Source organism: Syngnathus leptorhynchus, chromosome 18 (genome assembly GCF_054491065.1).
Source record: "Syngnathus leptorhynchus isolate UIUO chromosome 18, UIUO_Slep, whole genome shotgun sequence".
In the NCBI taxonomy this organism is placed as follows: Eukaryota; Metazoa; Chordata; class Actinopteri; order Syngnathiformes; family Syngnathidae; genus Syngnathus; species Syngnathus leptorhynchus.
In genome coordinates this window covers 6234122-6254304 of record NC_141212.1, presented here as the reverse complement: position 1 = coordinate 6254304, position 20183 = coordinate 6234122, and the positions used below count along the sequence as shown (strand labels likewise).

General features: G+C 38.1%; 2 protein-coding genes and 1 pseudogene across 2 annotated transcripts; 2 read left to right on the top strand and 1 right to left on the bottom strand.

The window, feature by feature from the left end:
* Positions 1 to 286: 286 nt before the first annotated feature.
* LOC147042627 (visinin-like protein 1) lies at positions 287 to 15240 on the bottom strand. Its single transcript, XM_085937341.1, has 5 exons — positions 15140 to 15240; positions 14738 to 14787; positions 11198 to 11364; positions 2759 to 2974; positions 287 to 1988 (listed from the first exon to the last, which is right to left on the bottom strand). Exons 1-5 carry the CDS (start codon positions 15151 to 15153, stop codon positions 1791 to 1793), a joined length of 645 nt encoding a protein of 214 aa, XP_085793467.1. The 5' UTR covers positions 15154 to 15240; the 3' UTR covers positions 287 to 1790.
* Positions 15241 to 15281: 41 nt separating this feature from the next.
* On the top strand, positions 15282 to 19776 carry LOC147042625 (uncharacterized). Its single transcript, XM_085937342.1, has 5 exons — positions 15282 to 15312; positions 16112 to 16195; positions 17904 to 18047; positions 18306 to 18386; positions 18900 to 19776. The coding sequence occupies exons 2-5, from the start codon at positions 16141 to 16143 to the stop codon at positions 19016 to 19018; spliced, it is 399 nt and encodes a 132-aa protein (XP_085793468.1). The 5' UTR covers positions 15282 to 15312; positions 16112 to 16140; the 3' UTR covers positions 19019 to 19776.
* LOC147042626 (uncharacterized) lies at positions 16468 to 17609 on the top strand (annotated as a pseudogene).
* Positions 19777 to 20183: the final 407 nt, after the last annotated feature.

Here is a 20183-nt window from a genome sequence, read left to right as displayed (position 1 = left end):
AACCTGATGTGTTCGGGAAAAAGTCAAGTCAGTTTGGTTTAAATCAGCCTCAAAACGTCATTTAGAAACAGATAATGCCTGATTAATATTTGCCGTCTGAGTGTCTTTCTGTCTGTGTTGGAACAAGAGAGGTAAAACAGCCCATAGAGTTCCTTTTATTAGATTAAATCACAACACAGGGTGTAGTGCAGCCATGTCATCAGGAACACAATACATGCTACAAAAGAATTCTTGTACACAGTTGCCTTTTGCTTACATTTGGCATCTTGAGCTTCGCAACAACAGACATGTAGTTAGAAATGCTCCCCCCCTCCCCCAGAAAAAATCAAAAAGGTCTGTGGTAGAGTTTTAAATGATGAGGACAAGCTACACTACTGAGGAATACTGGTAAATATTAGAACACAATTGCTAATGAAACACTAGGCTGTGTTGAAATAAGTGTAAAATGGGTAGGGTAGACTTATTTACCGAAAGTTAAAGATGGGTTCTCTGGGGAAGGCCCCCACGCTTCCACAGACCTTCGTGACACTTTGCATTCATACAATGAGCGCCATATATTAAAAAAGTACAAAAAGGCTGAGCGGGTAAATTGTTTAACGAGACTCTACTAGAAGGGCTGTCCTCTTCTGTTTCAATGAACGTACTCTTTGACAAAGAAATAAATAGTTGAAACGCAGGCCTAATTCTTTTCTACTCAATTTCCATATTTATACTGATATGCAACCTGCAAAAATCAGTCTGGAATTTATTGTGTTGAAAAACACTCATTTGTAATTCCTACCATCTAAATGCAATATTAAAAAACCCAATTGATTGATTGATCCTTAATCAGGGATGTTTTAGGGGAACTCACACTATGTTCTAAATTTGTCCCTTCAAATCGGCTCAAATCAACGGCGTGCAATTTTCTAATGATGGTGTGTAATGCTCAAAGTCTGGGGTTGAGGGTTACTACAGCGACAATGACACACGGCCACAGTATAAGCAGTCAGGGAGAAAAAAAATGGCATCCCACAATTTTCATTCAAAAAGAAATCTTTTCCTTACAGCTATCAGATTTGATAAGGCTTTCTTGTCCTCTAACAGCAGGATGCAAAAATGTTATAAGCGTTTTAAGGCAGAACCTAAAGGCATGCAAAAATATCTACGTTTACATTTTTAATTTTTTTTTTTTTTGTATTTCTGTTAAATGACAGTACAAGCATGTTTGAGAAGGAAACGCCAGACAAACCACTTGTCTGTTGTATTATCTAGAGCTAATATTTGACAGATAGAGGCAGATGCATAACCATATAGGAATTTGGTTTGGTTGATTTAAGTAAACACACACAGCTAGCATCAGTGGAACAACAAATAGAATATAGCGGAAAATCCAGTGTAGCACGTCATTGATGCTCCGATAAAATGAAAAAAAAACAAAAAACATTGCACACTTCACATTTTGGCATTTGATTTTTAAATAATTGAAATATATATTTATATATCTTTATATATTATTTGTGCGTGGCATTATTATACAGTGGCATACTGTCGTGTATATGTACGTGTGTCTGTGTCTGTCACTGTGTGTGTGTGTTTATGTTTTGTTAAAGCAAATAACATTCTCATGCACACAAGTGTTTCAAACACAAGAAGCAAGATCCATTGAAAGGTTGTCCAAGCATTTTTTTTTCTGTTATTTGTTCAGTGGAAATAGCTGCAAACTGAATGGAACATGAAATTCTTTCTGTGCAGTCCGTGGCGGCAGCGGCGGTGGCGTCTTGTTGGGCTTGCTCCGCTCGCCCTTCATCTTATTTCTGGAGGTCGCACTGCAGGAGTAATACAATGGAGGGGTCACTTTTGGCCGCCTCTTTGAATTCCTCCAGCGAGATCTGGTCGTCGTTGTTCTTATCCATCTTGGAAAAGATCTTGTCCACACGCTGCTCGGGCGTCAGCCCGTCCTCGTTCATTTTCATCATGATCACCGTGCCCACCATTTTGTAGATTGCCTGCAAGGATGGAAAGAGAAGAGCAGAACTTGGAAGGCGGAAGAACAAAAAAAGATTACTGATGATGTCAACAGATTTAGAGGAGCAAGATATTCACCATTAATGGAGAATTGTTTGTGAATTGATCCAGTCTAATAACCATCAGCTTTGGGCATATTGTCCTTATTTAAAAAATCATTTTTGTCATACATCTGATCAGGAATTTTGTGTTCCTATTTTTTACTGATGACAAATTGTGGCTCCTCTCCATCATATAAGTTGCCCATCTTTAGTGTAGAATGCCTCTTTTGTTACTTGCTGTGCACCATGAACAACAGCTGTTACACCTCCTCCCACTAGAGGGCGGACGAGGACAATGAAAATGCTTCATTCTTGCCTGATTTTCCACTTGCCTGGTTTTGGAGCTCACAGACAAAAAGCCCCAGGCTTGAAGGAAATGTGTGAATTGGCCTTCAAGATCCAAGATATCCAGCAGGCGAATATGATGAGTCATACCGACTGGCTCCCTAGTTTATCTTTTGCCTTGGTGTCTCATTGTCAGTGACTCCATAGTTTCACACAATGTCTTCATGACAAAGAACAAAACTGAGGAAGATGACTTGTTTTGCAGTATATTTGTGTGGGCAACCGCCTGATGACATATTTACGTCACAACTTGGTCGAGAAAGTCGTAAACCAGAGAAGCCCACATATTCCGATCACTTTTTTTATACCCTCATTTTAAATTTTATGAAATCAGGCATGTAAATGATCAATATGCAAATCCCTACCTCGATGATCTCCAGCATCTCCACCCGTGTTATCTTGCCATCTCCATCCAGGTCATACATGTTGAAGGCCCAATTAAGCTTCTGCTCAAAGCTACCTCGTGATGTGATGGACAACGCACAGATGAACTCTCTGAAGTCGATGGTGCCATCGCTATTTTTGTCAAAGGTCCGAAAAGCGTGCTGGGCGAACTTGGATGCGTCACCATAAGGGAAAAACTACAGGGGGGAGGAAAAAAGTGAATCTCGTTTTAACGTACTAACAAATTCAACAATTCAAAGGAAAACAGTGAACATCAAGCATGTTTGTATGACCTCTTAATAGATTTAGAAGGCAACACACTGATTTGTGAAGACCCCAATGAAGAGGTCAGTGATTGTTTTACACTTTCCACACAACACATTAAGGACCTGCCTTTTCGTTGGGCTGCCATACCCTGGAAGAGGGGAACAGCAGGAGACATATGGGGTTGAGTTGGCGTGAGGACAAAAGCAAATGAAGCAATGAAGGAGAGAAGAGGAAGCAACCGCAGCCTCTTAAGAAGCTGCAAAGTTATGAAACACATTGTGTTATGTAAAATCATAGCGAAATGGAGGAAAGAAAGTGGGACAGATGGATGAGGCGGGGGGGACTAAGATTTCCGTGACTGCAGTACTTTGACTCTTATAAGTTTAAAGTGGCAGCAGGAATTTCTTTAACTAGGGCGATGAGCACTTGATCACATTTCCTTAATCAACTACTGGGATAATTCACGAGACTGTATTTTGCATTATTGATATTAAAAAAATGGCCTAAAAAGTCAAAACAATGTAGTTCGATAAAACTCCCAGTTAGCCATGCTTCTTATTAAACTTTAGTATTCTTTGTATTTATCCGCTCCGTGTTGCCCTCTGCTAAGTCTCATTCCCATTCCGTGGTTAGGTTTCACGATTGTGTGATGAGGTCGGGTTTCCAAGTTGAATGTCAGAGTTTATACAGACACAGCTGAGAGCTAACATCAGTGGATAATTTGAGCCTGGCACGGGCCAGGATGGCGAACGCACACGTAAAAACACGTACACACACTGTTGTGAAGCAGAACATTAAAGCCTCTCTAATCAGACTGCAAGCTGGCACTGGTGCTCATCCAAACACTTTTGATTGGCAGAGAAGGGAAAGGAGACACTTGACAAGTCGCACTTCACTGAAAGCCATTTCTCACAGACTGAATGTAACATGGAAGAACAGATGCATAATTCAGTTGGTGATGGAGCACATACACACATGGTGAAAAAGCACAAAGAAGCTCATCAGGAAGTGAGAAAAGGATTTAACAAGTTTGGGTTGAAAATAACCCCCTTAGCAGCAACCCCCCCCCCCCCAGATCCACATTTGTGTTTTGCTTGGTGCTCTTTAGATAAGAGCTAAGCTGGACAGACATCTTGCAGCTTAAAAGCTTTCAGTGATGAGCTTGCAAAGGGTCAGGATTTCAAATGGGGATATTTTTGTTATTCTACGTTGCAGTTTGGGGAGTTGCAGATTGCATGTAACTGGATTATATTCGACAGCCGTTATCTGGAAAGTAAAAAGGATCGAATGGAGCCAAATTCTAAATACAGTAGATGAAAAAAAAAATCTCCAATTTGAAGCGATTAAAATTCCCTCACTCATTATATTGTTTGATGTTGCAATTCCTCTCCTGTTTGAATTTGATCACTAATTAAATTAATCTGTGGAAATACAGAGTCTTATTAAAAGTGGAATGAAAAGAATATGTGACATTTGTGGTCCTCTATTTGGAAAAGGGAAAATAATGATTTTGAATTTGTGCCTCATAACAAAATTTAATTGGATTGAATTCGATTCAGCCTCATCAATAATTCTATCCACATCCCTTGAGGGTAATTTACTCATTAAATGCCCACCAACACTGTGTTTTCCTGCCAATCACATGACCAATTAGACTGGGAGAAGATGCAGAGCCACTTTCAAGACATTTAAGACTAAAGTCTCAATGCTCCAGCCGGGAATAACCAATCATTGCCACGAATAGCAAAAATCCGCACATAACTGAATATCCAGCAAATAAGATTCAAGATTCAAAAATTTTTATTCGCCATGTTTGAGCATGCCAAACAAGGAATATGACTTCGGTACATCACAGCCTCTGTTCAACATTTAGGTGACTAACGACACTCAGGACGTGCGAAAATTGACAAATATTCTCAAAACTCCCCTGATCTTAAACTCCCAGGAGGGCAAGGAAAAACTTAAAACTCCAACTTATAGATACCACAAGCTCTCCTTTTGTCCAAAAATAATGAAGCTCCTTAATTCAATTCAACCTAATTCTGCAAATAGGTGAATTCATGAACTGGAACTATGTAAGGGTTCTCTTTCTCTACATCCATGAAATACTGACGGGTTCATCAAAAATTCCAATACTGATGTTATGGTTGGTTATATTATTTAGAAGAGGGATAAAATAATTAAACACCATACTGTATAATATAGCACAGTTCTAAACAACAGCAAATTATAACCACAATAAATAAAAAACTTTTCTTTTGAAGTGTTATTACAAGTGAGCAATCATCATATCAAATCATATTGAAATGTTTGAATAACAGATTTTTCTTTTTACTTTTCTAGATTCATTCATTCAAATTTTTTTTCTAGCATGTCAGGTTTTCTTATAAAACACAAATATCTCCAATAGACATTTTTTAAATCAGCATTAAAAATACCTTTCGGCACACATAAAGCCATCTCAGACCACTTTTGTCACTGGCTCATAGGCTCGGGAGGGACCGAGCGTGGGAATACAGTATATGCATAATCCATCGCGGGGGTATTTACACTCTGTGAATGTGTGTGTTTGAGCGGGTCTGCGTGAGAAGTCTGTGTTCCAGCTTACATAAACCCTCAGTGACACGTAAAGCAGAGGCTGAAACTCAGCTAGCATGCTGCTATGTTGCCACTGCTTGATTTCAAGGCTTCAGGGGCTCTACACAAACCTGCACACGCAAACAAACGTACGTGCAAACACACACACCAATTTCCTCATCATTTAAGTGGAAAACTCAACCCCCAAATGATCTTCGTAATAATATGCTCTGTGTATCACACGTTGTTGCAAAACAGTATTCTGATTAATGTTTTGTTTGTGGAATATGAATTAAACAGGCAAAATCTGCCTGTTTTTATCCATATCAGGGGGCGGCCATTTTGTCAGTCGCTGTCGTCCTAAAACAGGGGTGTCAAACTCATTTTTTTCGCGGGCCGCATTGTAGTCATAGCTTCTTTCAGAGGGCCATTATGACTGTCAACACAAATAAATGCATGAGCACCTCATATTATATACAGTAAAAGCTACAAAACAAACTAACAATTAACTTGTTTTCAAATCAGATGAGAAAAACTGGTGAAATATTTTAAAAAATATATTTTATATTATTAAAAGTGAAGACAATTTGCAATTCTAGTAATGACACGAATTTTATGCACAATTTGTCTTTGCGGGCAATATAAAATGATGTGGCGGTCCGTCTCTGGCCCCCGGGCCTTGAGTTTGACACCTGTGTCCTAAAATGACATCACAGTTGCCAGGTCTCAGGTCACAACCAATCACAGCCGAACAGTTTTCTGAAGCTCAGTAGTGATTGGTTGTGACCTGAGACCTTGCAATTGTGATTTCATTTTCAGTCAACAGCAAGTGGCAAAATGGCCGCCCCTTGAGATGGATAAAAACCGCTAAAAATTGCTGCTTAACTCATACTCCACAATTGTAATATTAATCAGAATGCCATGGTTAGATTCGTGGCTGCAGAGCCAACATAATATTGTAAATACATATTTGGGGTTGTCTTTCTCTTCAACTATCAATGATAATGAGCACTATGGCACTACTCTTTAACTATCATAATTAATGAGCAATAATGCACTACTCCAACAATCGCACAAGTTACCAGCTAGTGGAGAAAATATTTTGTTGGATTTTGTGTGCACATTTGACTGTGCCGACAGGTTTCTCTTTTTGACTTTAGCGATCTATTTATCAACAGGACAACATTACGAATGTGAGCAATATTCACACTGTTGCCGTTTCCTGTCTCCTATGTGCTGACTGTGTTCTAATTCAGATACAGATGGGCGACCAAGCAGGGCAACAAGCAGAGTGTGACTCATTGCTTGGCTGCCAGGTTTGGTAGGTGAACCTAGGGTTTACTCTCCGCTTGTTGTGACGCAGTTTGCTTGGAAACATTCATCCGCAAGCAGCTTGAGTGAAGTGAGAAGGCCTTTTTTAAACACTCATCATCAGCTTGTAACCATCTCACGCTTATCCGTGGACAAAGACAATGCCAGAGAAGAGCAGAAGCAAAAGAGGGTAGACTGAGAATCCATGCGTAAGCGTGTGATGTGATGCAACAGTGACACGCAAGCTCTTGTTCTAGATTATCTGGATGTCCATAATGTAGCTGGATTTTTCTTACATGTCATAAATCCATAATAGTGTACATATTATAATGTACAGCATGTCCTGTCTTTGCATGCGTGTATGCATAAAATGACTATTTTTTTACATAGTATTGTCATATTTTACCTTCATGTATTTTCTGCTTATATTAGCAAATCACTGTTTCACCAATTACCCAAATGTGTATATGAGCGAATTGATTTAAATTGGGTTAGCCAGTTGATTTTTATGGGTAATGATTTTGTTTTGTAGATTACAACCAAACTAACAGTATATGATGTGAAACTAACTGCTCCATTGACCTTCGTGAACAATAGGCAACCACTGTTGTATAAATTAATTTCCATGTTCCAATGTATTATAGGTTAGATTATCTTAAATACTTTTTCTTCCATATTTTCCTATTGCTTTAACAATTTTAATAATTATAGTATTCAATTACAGTAGAATTAAAATATTCATGAACCCTAGAGTGTGCTCAGATGCAGTGCAAAACACTAATAAAGCATCTGTGGTTTCTAACCACTTGCGGTGGTGTTAACATTTCCCTTCATTATGGGATACTCATAATGTGGTAGGCTGTTTGTTATGAAGTTCCCATGAGGGAGCTGGACGTGCATATTAAAGGTATTACAGGTTTTGTTTCCCGCAATGTAACATTTTACAACACATTTTATAGAAGTTTCTTGCCTCAAAATATTGAGCTCAATGATAGTTTTTTTTCAAGAATGGAATTTCTATAGGAGGGAAATATAATTTGATATACAAGTGAGTGAAGAGGGAAAAGTTGGAGCAAGATGTTAATGAACTGCTGATGTTCTGGAAACAAGATGAATGTAGAACTCATTTTTCATGGTTCTTAAATGACCTTTAAAAAAAAAAAACGATCTACATCTTAATCAAAACATCCATTTTTCAAAGAATGAAAATGTGACCTTTTTGGAAATGATATTTTGAATTTGACATTACTGCCTATGAAACGAGATAAAATATATGTTCTGAACTTATTCCTTTCATTCAAATCTCACAGGCGCAATGTCTAAAAATCCTGTATGCTATGAGTGTGAATGAATCACAGTCATGGTTGACTCGTCTGAGTTCATCGGGCAGCATTTTCGGTTCTCGCTGAGATGGGTGTGAATGTAAGTGTGAATGGGTTGTTTCTATATGTGACTTGTGACTGACTGGTGACAAGTCCATAGTAGGTTGTAACAGGCTCCAAGCGGGTTTTTCATGTGTGGAAATTAGATCGATGGATGAGTGTGATGGATCGCCTGTGTCAACGTGTGAACATGAGTCTCTATCTGTATCTCACATGGCACCCTTAGCATCCTAGTGACCCTGAAATGAATAAATGTTAGCCAATGTATGAATGCAATAACATTTTTCAAATACAGTAATCTAGAAAAAGCACATTTGCTGACCCAAGAATAAATAAATTATATAGATGGATTCCACCCCGCTATGTTCCACTGCAAAATCTGTGTTTTGGTATTTGGGTTCACCATATTGTTAAACAAATGCCTCTCTGAGGTACTGCTGTCCATACTCATCTTGCTCAACATCTTCTTAATGATCTTTGAGCATGACAAGTGTTTCAGGAAACATGGCCAACTCTTGTTCCAAATGGTTTACAAAGGAGCTGATGTATCTGGCATGTGAAATTTCACACACTGACGTATAAGAGCCTCAGTGAATGAAATGTCACAACTCGACAGCCATCCCTTTTGGCTACAGTGGTGTCAACAATAGCACTGCATAACTTCCAACTTCATTTTGAATTCTAAGTCAAAGTTTTTCCTTTGGTGTTATTGACCAACATGTTTTTACATAAATTAAGATGGAAATCATTTGTGGCATATTATCCAGCCATTCAAATATCCATTCGTAAGACTACTTCTCCTGCTGAACAGTATCAGCAAGGCTTCCTTGTTGAACAAAATATTTCCTATTTTCATGACCAAATAATAATAAAATAAAAAAGGGCAATTTGCGCCGATGTGGGTGTGAACAAAGTCGCCCAGGATGGCTCAGACAGCATATCAAGAGGAATGTCGCCACTTGCTTGTAAATCCATTTTCTTTTGCCTGATTTTGTAAAAGAGCTGCATTTTCTCTTTGGATCTTGTGTTGCATGACTCCATCAGAGTTAATAACTAGTAAATAATGCACACACACACATTCATATTTTTCCTGTTTTTGACCCTTGGTTTCCTGTTTTCAAGCAACACTACACCCCCCCCCCACATACATACGCACACAGTCATTCTTCACAGGAACAATGTGTCCTGTTAATGTGAGGTTACAGCATTGTTTTTCCACTTATCAGCTTGCTGGATTTAAATAAAGCCCTATCATGGATTCCCTGTTGCCTAGAAACACAATAGGTTGCATCAATAATGGGATATTCCATCCAACCAACGTGGCTATTTTGTGCAAATTTACCTGCCTGTGCTTTTTGTTGTTGTTGTTGTAATATTCATATTTACATACATCCTCTATTAGTTTGTAACTATGGGGTGAATTCTGATTTTTGAGTTGTTCTATTTTAAATAATCTGAAGAATGTTATTCGAATCAATGAGCGGAAATGGAAATTTCACATAGTGTATGTGGTGAGGTTTTTCAATTGAAAGCTTCCGAGCCATGACGCAAAAGATTGTCTCTTTCTTTCCTGGTTGGGAGTTGATGCGTGAACTCCATTGGCATTTTAAAGGAAGTGCACTTGTGACCTCAGTGCCCGTGCAGGAGGGTCTTATGTAACTGAAGCACCCTCTGGCATTTCCTGGCACCGGTTATAAAAGATTAATGCTCATTCTTACGCTGCTCACAATGCAGGCTGCTATCTGAATTCTGAAGAATTATACACAATGGGATTAAACACAAATGAAAGAAAAATTATATATACACCAATGTATTCAGAGTAACTATACAATTACACAGCAATTAAACGCATGACATTTTATCAAACTATAATATGCGGTACTTGAATTCACTTTTTAAAATGGTGTCTTTCTGGTATTTTTCCATACAAATTTGAGTTCTCTAAAAGGCAGGAAGCCTACAAAAAGTTATAATGTTTCTCAAAAAACTCTCTCACTTGTATGAGAGGTGTTTTTTTTTTTTGTCAGTTCAATTGTGAAATTGTCACTGTTTATAAGACTAAATGAAATGAATAAGTCATTGAATAAATTCACAGCCGCTGTTTAATGAGATACAGTAGGCCAAACATTAACGTGAGTAGAGGCCAATCTGATATCTGCATCCCTGTTGGTTTTCTGCCCAGATACAGAAGCAGCAAATGGGACCATACCGATAGTTATCAAATATCATCAATTAATGTCCTTTATGCTGAGTGGTAAAAAGAGTGGAACAATAAATCTAATATATAATATATTTTTACTCACAGCAATGTTAATCATTAAATTTAGTTAAATTAAGTTAATAATGAGCTAATTATACTTTTACCAGATTATTGTCTGTAAAACAAACAAACAAACAAACAAACAAACAAACAAACTAACTAACTAACTAACTAACTAACTAACTAACTAACTAACTAACTAACTAACTAACTAACTAACTAACTAACTAACTCGCTCGCTCGCTCACTCACTCACTCACTCACTAACTAATTTTACATTTTATTAACAAAATTTATAAAATTAATAAATTTTGTTAAGTCACTTTGTGGTTTTCAACCAATCACACGTCATTGCTAAAATGTGACCCCAAGGTCAACTGAGTACAGAATGCTCCTATTATGATTTTAAAATTGGAGATGAAACTCTGCTTTTGTTCAGTCCAATGAATGTGTGTGTGTGTGCTTGAGTGCACAGGATCAATTCCTCCTTTGATTTTTCTCTATTCTTGGACCTTGGAAGAAGGCAACCATCTATTTTGGGATGAAATCATTTGAGCAAAAGTTTTCTATGAAAAATCGAATACGTCAAGTATGAACTTGCTATGTGTGATCATATGATTCACCTTGACATAGAGCTGCTGGAACTCCTCTAGGTTAAGACGTCCAGTGGGACAGTCTTTCAGGAAACCCTTGTACCACTGCTTCAGCTCATGTTCATTGAATTCTGTATTCTTCACCAGGTCTTCCATCACCTCGGGGGTCAGCTTGCTGTTCTGTTTCCCCATTTTGCCTGCACACAAACACACACACATTCGCACACACATACACACGTACACACACACACACACACACACACACACACACACACACACACACACACACACACACACACACACACACACACACACACACACACAAATGTCTTTATTACAAAAATACAGTGGTGATTCGTTAGTAATGAAAACCGAGATTGCTACAGAACTCTGAATGTGTTTGAATAATTTCTTGGGCTGTGTTTGTGTTTAGTAATAAGTTCAGCAGTGAGACATATACTTTTTCTTGCTTTGTTTGATCAGCTGCTTATCCTAGTTTTATTCGTTTTTTTTTCATATTTAGAAGCAGCCAGTCAGAACCAATGAAATCACTTCATCCAGACTCATTATTTAAACTTGCATTTTCTGCCAAAATATCCACAAATGAGTAGAAATCTTAGATGTGGGGATTTGTTGTGGTAATTATGGTGTAGCAATAATGGGAATCCCTGCGAGTTAGATGGCAACCCGTCAGTGACAACAAAAATAAAGCCATCTGCACAAGAAATGGAAGCCATTTGGTGATATGCAGGATATTTACACCCTTACTATCATGTTGAACAATTGAAACACCCAGACAAGACCGAGGCTCACAAGTCGTGTCATTTTATGTAGACTTGTAATTATAGATAAACACGAGCCATGACTGACTGTCATCAAAACTAGATATTGGATTCTAAGATGCTATTTCAGCCATGACATTTGAGCTAATCAAGGCTCTATTCTTTTTGGATTTCTGTTCACATCTTAAAAGGAGCAGATTGCAACAAAACAATGCAGAGAGATGCACGACATTTTCTTGATAAAATTACATAAAATAAATTGGTAATCTCATGTATTTGTGTAAAAACAATATAACATGGCTGATAGATTCATTTGGGCAGCAATGATGTGATAATGCAGTCAATTCCAGTTGCATAAAATGGCCGCCTAGAAAATAATGTTCTCATGAATAAATAACTCCATTGTTCACTTTGGACAAAACCATTAGCTACTCTGTAAAATACATTTTCAAATGAGAAATATGATGTGTTTGTATTACATTATGAGTCGACTTGTAAACTTGAATGAAAAATGTTTGAGTATTTTCAATGGCGTAATTGCACGCTCCCTCCATTAATTGACACAATCCGCTTTTATGTATTATGCTCAAAGATATAAAAAAAACTATCAATGGAAAAAAAACTGACCTAAGTTCCAATAAAGGAACTTCCTAATCACCACTATTGAGCATTCACTTGTGCAGTGAAGCACAGAAGTCCCATCTTATATTATATCAACCTTGAGAGGACACTTAAAAAAAAATCCTGAGTTATGGTGCAGAAGTGAAAGTGAGTAAACAGAACATATAACAGCGTTTTGACTGTTATATGTTGTCAAACTAGATGGGCAGAACCTTCAGGCGGCAGTTGTCAGAAGACAGATGAGATTTTTTCGGGGGGAATAGGTGTGTGTGTGTGTATGTGTGTGTGAGCTCTTAGTAGACTCTAAAGAATGGTCTGCTACAACAAATACCACCAACATAGGACATATACTATTGCTCAAGTTATATATGTGGCTTGCTCGTCTAGTGGTATGACCCTTGCTTGGGGTGCAAAAGGTCCAACCGCTGATATCTAATGGAAAACTAATTGCTTACAAGGAAGGACAAGGACAGAATATCCAACCTTAAATTACAGAATTGCAGGATTTTATTTTAGTAGATAGCGTAGATGTATCTTGATTTTCATGCAGAGTCAAGCCTCCTTTAGCATGTTTGAGAATTTGGCACCACTGCGCTGCGCTATGCTGGGCGTGTCTCTTGAGCAAGCTGTTCTGTACATCCACCCCACTGTGTTACAGTGGAGCTATTTTACTACATTACCAAAAGTATACTAGATAGACCTCACACTGAGTTTCACCCAAAACATAATCAGCGATCCAAAGCAAATCTCATAAAGACGATTTGACCATGGAACACATTCATTCCAAAGATTTTAGAGTTTCTACTGTTTACCGTGGTGAAGTGTTCAGTCAACTCAGTTCATTGTTTTGATGACTCTATTTGTCTTTTTACTTCTTGTCAGTCATCACATTAAAATAAACCTTGGAATGACATGACTTTCTGCATGAGTGAATACATATTTTTGATGTGCACACACGCACGCACACACTTTCCTCTTCATTCACAATACAGGCTGAATCACAGACGTTGTGTATTCGAGTTCCTTGTTGCTTTGTTGCATAGTATGGAAGAGGCCATTTAAATGCTTTATAATGAGCGATGCTGTCACTTTGTTGTAATTGTTATGATATAATTGCTTCAGGAATGAAAAAGATATTTAAGCAACATAACATTTCTTTCTGAAGTGAATGCTTCAGTGTGTGCATGTGCAAAACCAGTGAACACACCTTCTTATCTTGCTTGGTGATATTTTCATTTTATTATCACCTCAAGGGAAATATTCGATGTCTATCTTAGTTTAGAAAAGTGCCAGTGGAGGTCAGTGCGCAATGCAGAAGAGCACAATGACTCCAGACTAAATAGTTTTTTTTTGTCCTCCTAACACTTGAGGATAGACTAAAAGGGGGGGAATCAATGACGCTCAGTCGTCAGCATGTATGCGGATGTCAAGACAACACAACGTGCAGAAAGACCATCACCACTGTCAGGCTGTGGGATGGCTATTACATAATACAGGCTCCCTTACCATCATTCGCTTTATGACCTTGAAAAGGAGCCCTGACAGGGAAGGGAAATAAGCTTGGCCAATGTAGATTGATGATGGTGCACTGTAAACATATGTTTAATAATAGGCGTGTCTTAGTATGTGCATATCTGTGCGTGTCAGCATGCAGAATGATCAAGAGTGTGATCATCATGGAAATAGATGAGGAGGTTTGGTCAACCTGCATTGGTTGGCAAAAAAAGTGGCAGATGGGCAGATGTAGGTGATGGAAAACACTTCATGTTCATCTTCCTTTCTCGCTCTCACACACGCGCACGAACGCAAGCACGCACGCACGCAGAGTTGCAACTTGCATTGGATTTGATGAGCTATATTGAATGTACGAATTGTTATTATGCAGGACAAGTAGTCAAGCTCTTCACTTTAGTTGAATCGGAACAGTGCAGGACGAACTCGTGACAAGAGATTCTCACGCAATTGTACATTTTGTGACCTAAAAGCCCATTGCTGGATAAACATCTAAAATTACTCTCAAAGAAGCAGAAGGGATGACGTACCACATTGCATCATGCATTCAAACATTAACATGTCAATAAATAAATAAATAAATAAATAAATAAATAAATAAATAAATAAATAAATAAATAAATACACTAATGTAGAATGGAACAACATACCTTACCTGAAAAGTCGAATAGGGAAGTCCGATCTAACGTATGGAAAGGTCCAAAACTGCAAGGACGAAAAAAAGAAAAGAAAAGAAACGTCCTTAGTCGAGCCACAAGCTTGTTTTGTTGTAGTTCTTTCTATCGTTCTTTTCTTTTCTTTTCTTTTCTTTTCTTTTAAATGCTGAGTATTGTAATGTTGAGACTGATAGTGAGCGGTGGAGGTGCGTAGGATGCTGCTGCTAAATGCACACTGCCGTGATGCACTGAGCAAGAGACACGCAATGGGAGAGGGGGAGATGCGCTTATCTCCTCTGTGTGTGCTCATATGGTTCCCTAAACTGCGCGTGACGTGAAATAGCATAAAACAGCCTTTTCACGCATACACGAAATGTTGCGGTGCGTAAATAATTGCTTACTGTTTGCCAAACATCAAATATGACACCGGTTTATTTCAAAATCGGCTCAAGAATGACGTCATATTTCTCACAGGCACTTTGGCGCCAATCAAGGTTCTCGACAGTGAAGCCATTTCAAGCTAGATGCTAACAAGGAGGAAAGTGGCGTCCTGTTGTGGGAGGCAGGTTTAAAGGTCAGTTGAGTGCGTGAGTAACTAACTATATTAAATATTACTACTACTATCTACTACTGCTATTATTATTTTGTTCATATGTAGTGATGGTAGATTGTTTGATATGGATATGGTCCAAAGTTTTGTACTTGAAAAAATAAAATTCGTACTTGAACAAATAAAACTTGAAACTGAAAATGAACGTGTTGAGTTTGAAACTTGACAAATATTTCGAGATAAAAATAGTTTTGCAAATGAAAAAAAGAACTCAAATCTTGAAAAACAGTGAAAGAGAAGTGAAACCTCAAAATAAATATTTGAGCCAAAAATTTACCAAAAAGTTACCAAAAAGAAGCAAAACTATTTTCAACTTTTTCTGAGTTGAACATAGTTTTGAAGTGAAAAAAGACCTAAAATTTTGAAAAATAAATAAATAAATACTTTAGCCAAAAAATTACCAATACAAATCAAAACTATTTTCAACTCAAAAAATCTTTTTATTTTGAGTACATTTTTATTTTTTTCAAGTTTCAAGTTCAACACCTTTATTTTCAGTTTTAATTTTTATTTGCTCAAGTATGAGTTTTGTTTATTCAAGTCCAAAACTGCAAAACTACCTTCATAGTTAGACTTAAATGTAAACAGTTCATCCTTTTCAACAGTATTGTTACTGTTCAACACATTTGCCTTTCACCTATCAATGAAAGACAGGTCAGCACTGCTATCTTTTTTACTTTGTATTTGATGTGTAACAGAGTATAATCAGCATTTCTATTTATTTTTTGACAGGTTTCAGTTGTGAAGAAAATTTATTTTACAGTGCAGGGATCATTGAGCCTTGAACCAGAGATGGAAAGTTTTCTCTCCCCCAAAAGAACTAGGAAAGACTGTACAGGCACCAGAGGTGGGTAATTTACCAAATTTTGCTGGTCGTACATCCTTCATTAGTTCCGTCATCGGTCCGTCAGTCAGTCTATCGTCAATCAAAACAAAACGTCATAGTCCAACAGATGAAAAACCCAATTTGATTACATTGTTGGAGTGCAGTTTATGATGGCTTACTTTAACTGGGATCAGCATTCCTCCCCAACATCACGGGGTCCTATGGGCCTGCTGGACACAAAATATTTGATTGGCGCCTGTGTGACAAAGATGTAAACACTGCTCTATAAATCCCTTAAAGACAAACCTCCTGTTGATTGCAGTTTACCTTTTACAATGGATTGCCCAATGATGTGGAAGTCAGATATCGGATAAATATCTCTTGTGACTTCAACCAATATGACACTATTATTGCGAGTACATGCAGCCAATCTGCTTGCACTGCATTTGCAAGTAATCAAAAGGAGGAGGATTTTACTGATACTATCTTAAACAGGGACCGAGGCAGGATGAGGGAGAGAAATCACTCACTCATATTGAGGAGTTTCAATTATTTGTCTCTTCACCTGATAAGAATATTCCCGTTATGTTGGCCGAGGATAAAAGAAAAATGGACGTGTGATAGTCATGATGTGTGTGACAGAGAAACAAATCACCAAGCTAACGATAAAGGAACAAGCGACATCCTCTCTCCCATTGAATGTGCTGAGATGTCACTTATCTCTAGTCATGCTACACCAGTCAAATACATTTCAACCGGGACCAAAAACCTCCATAACTTCGGACGAGCAAGAGGAGAGCGTGATGAGACGGCAGCTGAAACAGAGAAGGAAAGAGACCGTGATATGTCTGTGAGAATCAGCACGGATTCTGCTGAAGCAGATAATGATGCAGACCCTTACAGAGTAATCGAGCCCGCAGTCTGGAGCAAAACTGTCAGGAAGGCTGAAGAGAATTGCTGTAACTGTGAGAGCATCGCAGGTGAAGAATTACCTTCATCAGTTATAGTCTGTGAACTGGAAATACATCTTCCTCCCATGTCTGATATTACAGCCAGCTTTTGATCCGACAGTTAACTCTCCTAACCAGAGCAGACCACGACAGCATGAAGACAAAAATGAGAAGTTGAGTGAGTCAGTTTTTGTTCCTTCCTTCAGAATGCACAACTGGCTATGAAGGAAGCTGTCATCCGACATCAAATTCCATTCCTAACATTAGTCCGCAACTCATGACAAAACCTCTTCCAGCTGGAGATGGAAGACAACATAACTGTGTTATTAGAGGACATGATTTGAAAGAATAGTCCAGCTGTTTGCCTGTCAGATACAACTACCTAAAGGGCCCAGCATGTGCACCATTCCTTGCCTGCAGATGCCACAAGAGATGAGCCAAAGGAAATCAAAGAAATGACAAGAGGAATAAATAAAATAGAATAAAATAGAATGAGGATTTGAGGTTACTAACAAAGGGGTTAACAGAGGTCACCGACACTGTACATGACATGACAGCTGATCTGTCTCAATTAAGCGTCATTTTAGATCTTGGGATGCAATTTGAAATTAAAATTGAAATTGTTACTCTATACTTTCTGTATATTTAATGATGATGTCCGACACACACAGTAACCTTGTTTTTTTCTTGTCACAATTTAAAACTTAAATTTGTCACCAATTACAAAAGATGCTTTGACAGTTTTGTAATATTATGGTTTCATGTATATTTCCATTTAGATTCTGATGAAACCGGCAGCATGGAAATATGTGTCACAGATCCAGAGGCTTGTTATAAAACCACCTTTGGAGGTGACCAGGAAGTGCCCATTGGCTGCCATATTTCCCCAGAAGCTTTAAATCCCGCTGCAGAGAAACACAAAGGTTAATATTCTTTTTTTTTTTTTTCCCTGTGGAGCTTGATAATTATGATTCAACTTTGCTCCAGAAAATCTAAATGTTTGAAAAAATTTTTTCGTAACCTCTTGTCAGCATTCAGAGGTCCATTTTCCTTCCTCAGTTACCTGCAGAGAAACGATAACACTGGTATGAATGGAGGCACATCGTACGAGGGGGCACAGATAACAAAATAGGATTAGCCACTCATCCCTGACTGTGTCTCACTTTCAATGTCGCTTTCAGAGACCCAGCAGACAGAGCTGAAAAGGACAGCATGGTCACCGTCCTTCGTGTGGCGACCTCTCAAGCAACCGCAAAGCCACAGTGAGTTAGTGATCGCAATCTTAATTCAAATATGATGAGAATTGTTTCTATCACAATGATGGGTTTCCCCTCAGAAAGCAATTTCAATTAGGTTTGAGCTTTTTTTTTCCCAAAACAATAACATTACCTTTGATGATAGCACGTTTTTGTTACACTGCACAATGGTATAAAGACATTTAGACAAACATTGGAGTCTTACTGCTTTAAATATGTGTCCGCTTATGTCACGTAAATTCAGTATATATTCATCTTCTGATGTTATTCTTCACTTAACGCCTGCTGACGTGGTTATCCTTGTGTTGGAATTGTCGCCAAACAAACGCATAGAAAAAGCCAAACACACGCCCACAATTAAACTTCTAACGAGAATACAATGCTGACAGCAGCAGGAGAGGCTTGATGAAAGTAAAAGTATCGACGTCGTCAAGACTACTTACCATTCATGCAATAAAACAAATGCAAACGCTTGAAGCGCCGATTCATCCTGTTACTACGTTGTGCTTTTGTGCGCAGCATCATTTTGGGAGGCCAGCAAACTGGAACCCTTGGGGATGTGCACACGGCCAATCCGACTTGGACTGGCCAAAATGGCCAAGGCCAACTTTGTGTGTCGTTTCCACCCGAACAAATGAAACATATCAAAGTCGGGTGAGAAGAGTTCTCATATGTTGTGTGAGTGTTGCAGGAAGTTTGTTTTTTTCACACATTTGCATGCACACTGATAGAAGATTCTGATACACAATACCAGCTATTGCTGCCCGTTCCAGATATTTATTCTTGTTTAATAGTCCTTTTGAATTGCTGTTGTGGCTTCAAAATGTCTCTCGTATTGCCCTTTATTCATTAAATAAGGTAATATAAAAAAAAACAACGTAGTTGGTGGTTCATGAAATCCAAAACATGTATCCCCATAATTGGCTTTCATGTACTTTCCCGTAGATGTTTTTATACAATATGCAACTTGCTCCAGTTGTGCGTGGGCATGCATAGTCAAGCTACTGTAAGTGCGAAATTCTCTGTCTTTGTGGTTTTTGTTTGTTTTGTTTTTCATTATATGACTTCTACAATGTAGCCTTGAGGAATTTTATTGGGGATTAGCTGGAGTTAGGGAATTAGCTATTAGTACAGACTGTGTCTTAAAGGAGAAGGATACAGTAGTGTACATATCGGGGACACAGGTAAGCAACTACAGTATCAATTAGCTTTCTGTCTCGTTCAGTTTTTGTCTTTTAGCAAATTTTTGCATTTCACTTTATAACAAATGAACACTTGATTTTGTTTTTGATTCATTCAACAGTTTAAATTTCTTAAATTCACAATATTCATAGCAACAAACCATTGTCTTGTCTCGAAACAGAAACTCTTGTCTCGAAACAGAAATAAAATTGCGTTGGACTCTTTCAAACAAAAAGGTACGTTTCAGTCCAAACTCACATTTCTTACATCAAAACCAAAACAAAGCAGCTAGTGTCACTTGGATTTTTGTTGTTTAATTTTTTAAATAATACAGGCTTCTTGTACTTCAGGTGATAATTCACACAAACAAAAAATATCTCTGGTGAAGTAAGAAATTAGTTTCCTCGCTCCTTTGTAGAGAAAACTTGGCAGCCATGTGTGTTTCTGCTTGGTGTTTGTTTTGATATTACAATATATTTGCATTGCCGGTAGTTCTCTGCACAACCAGTGTGTACGTGTAGTATCAAGCTGTCATAAGGCAGCATCTTTGCACAGCAACCAAATTAAAGCTGAAGCACACATTACTGCACTGTACTGTGCTGTGTGTGCAGCCAACCGGTC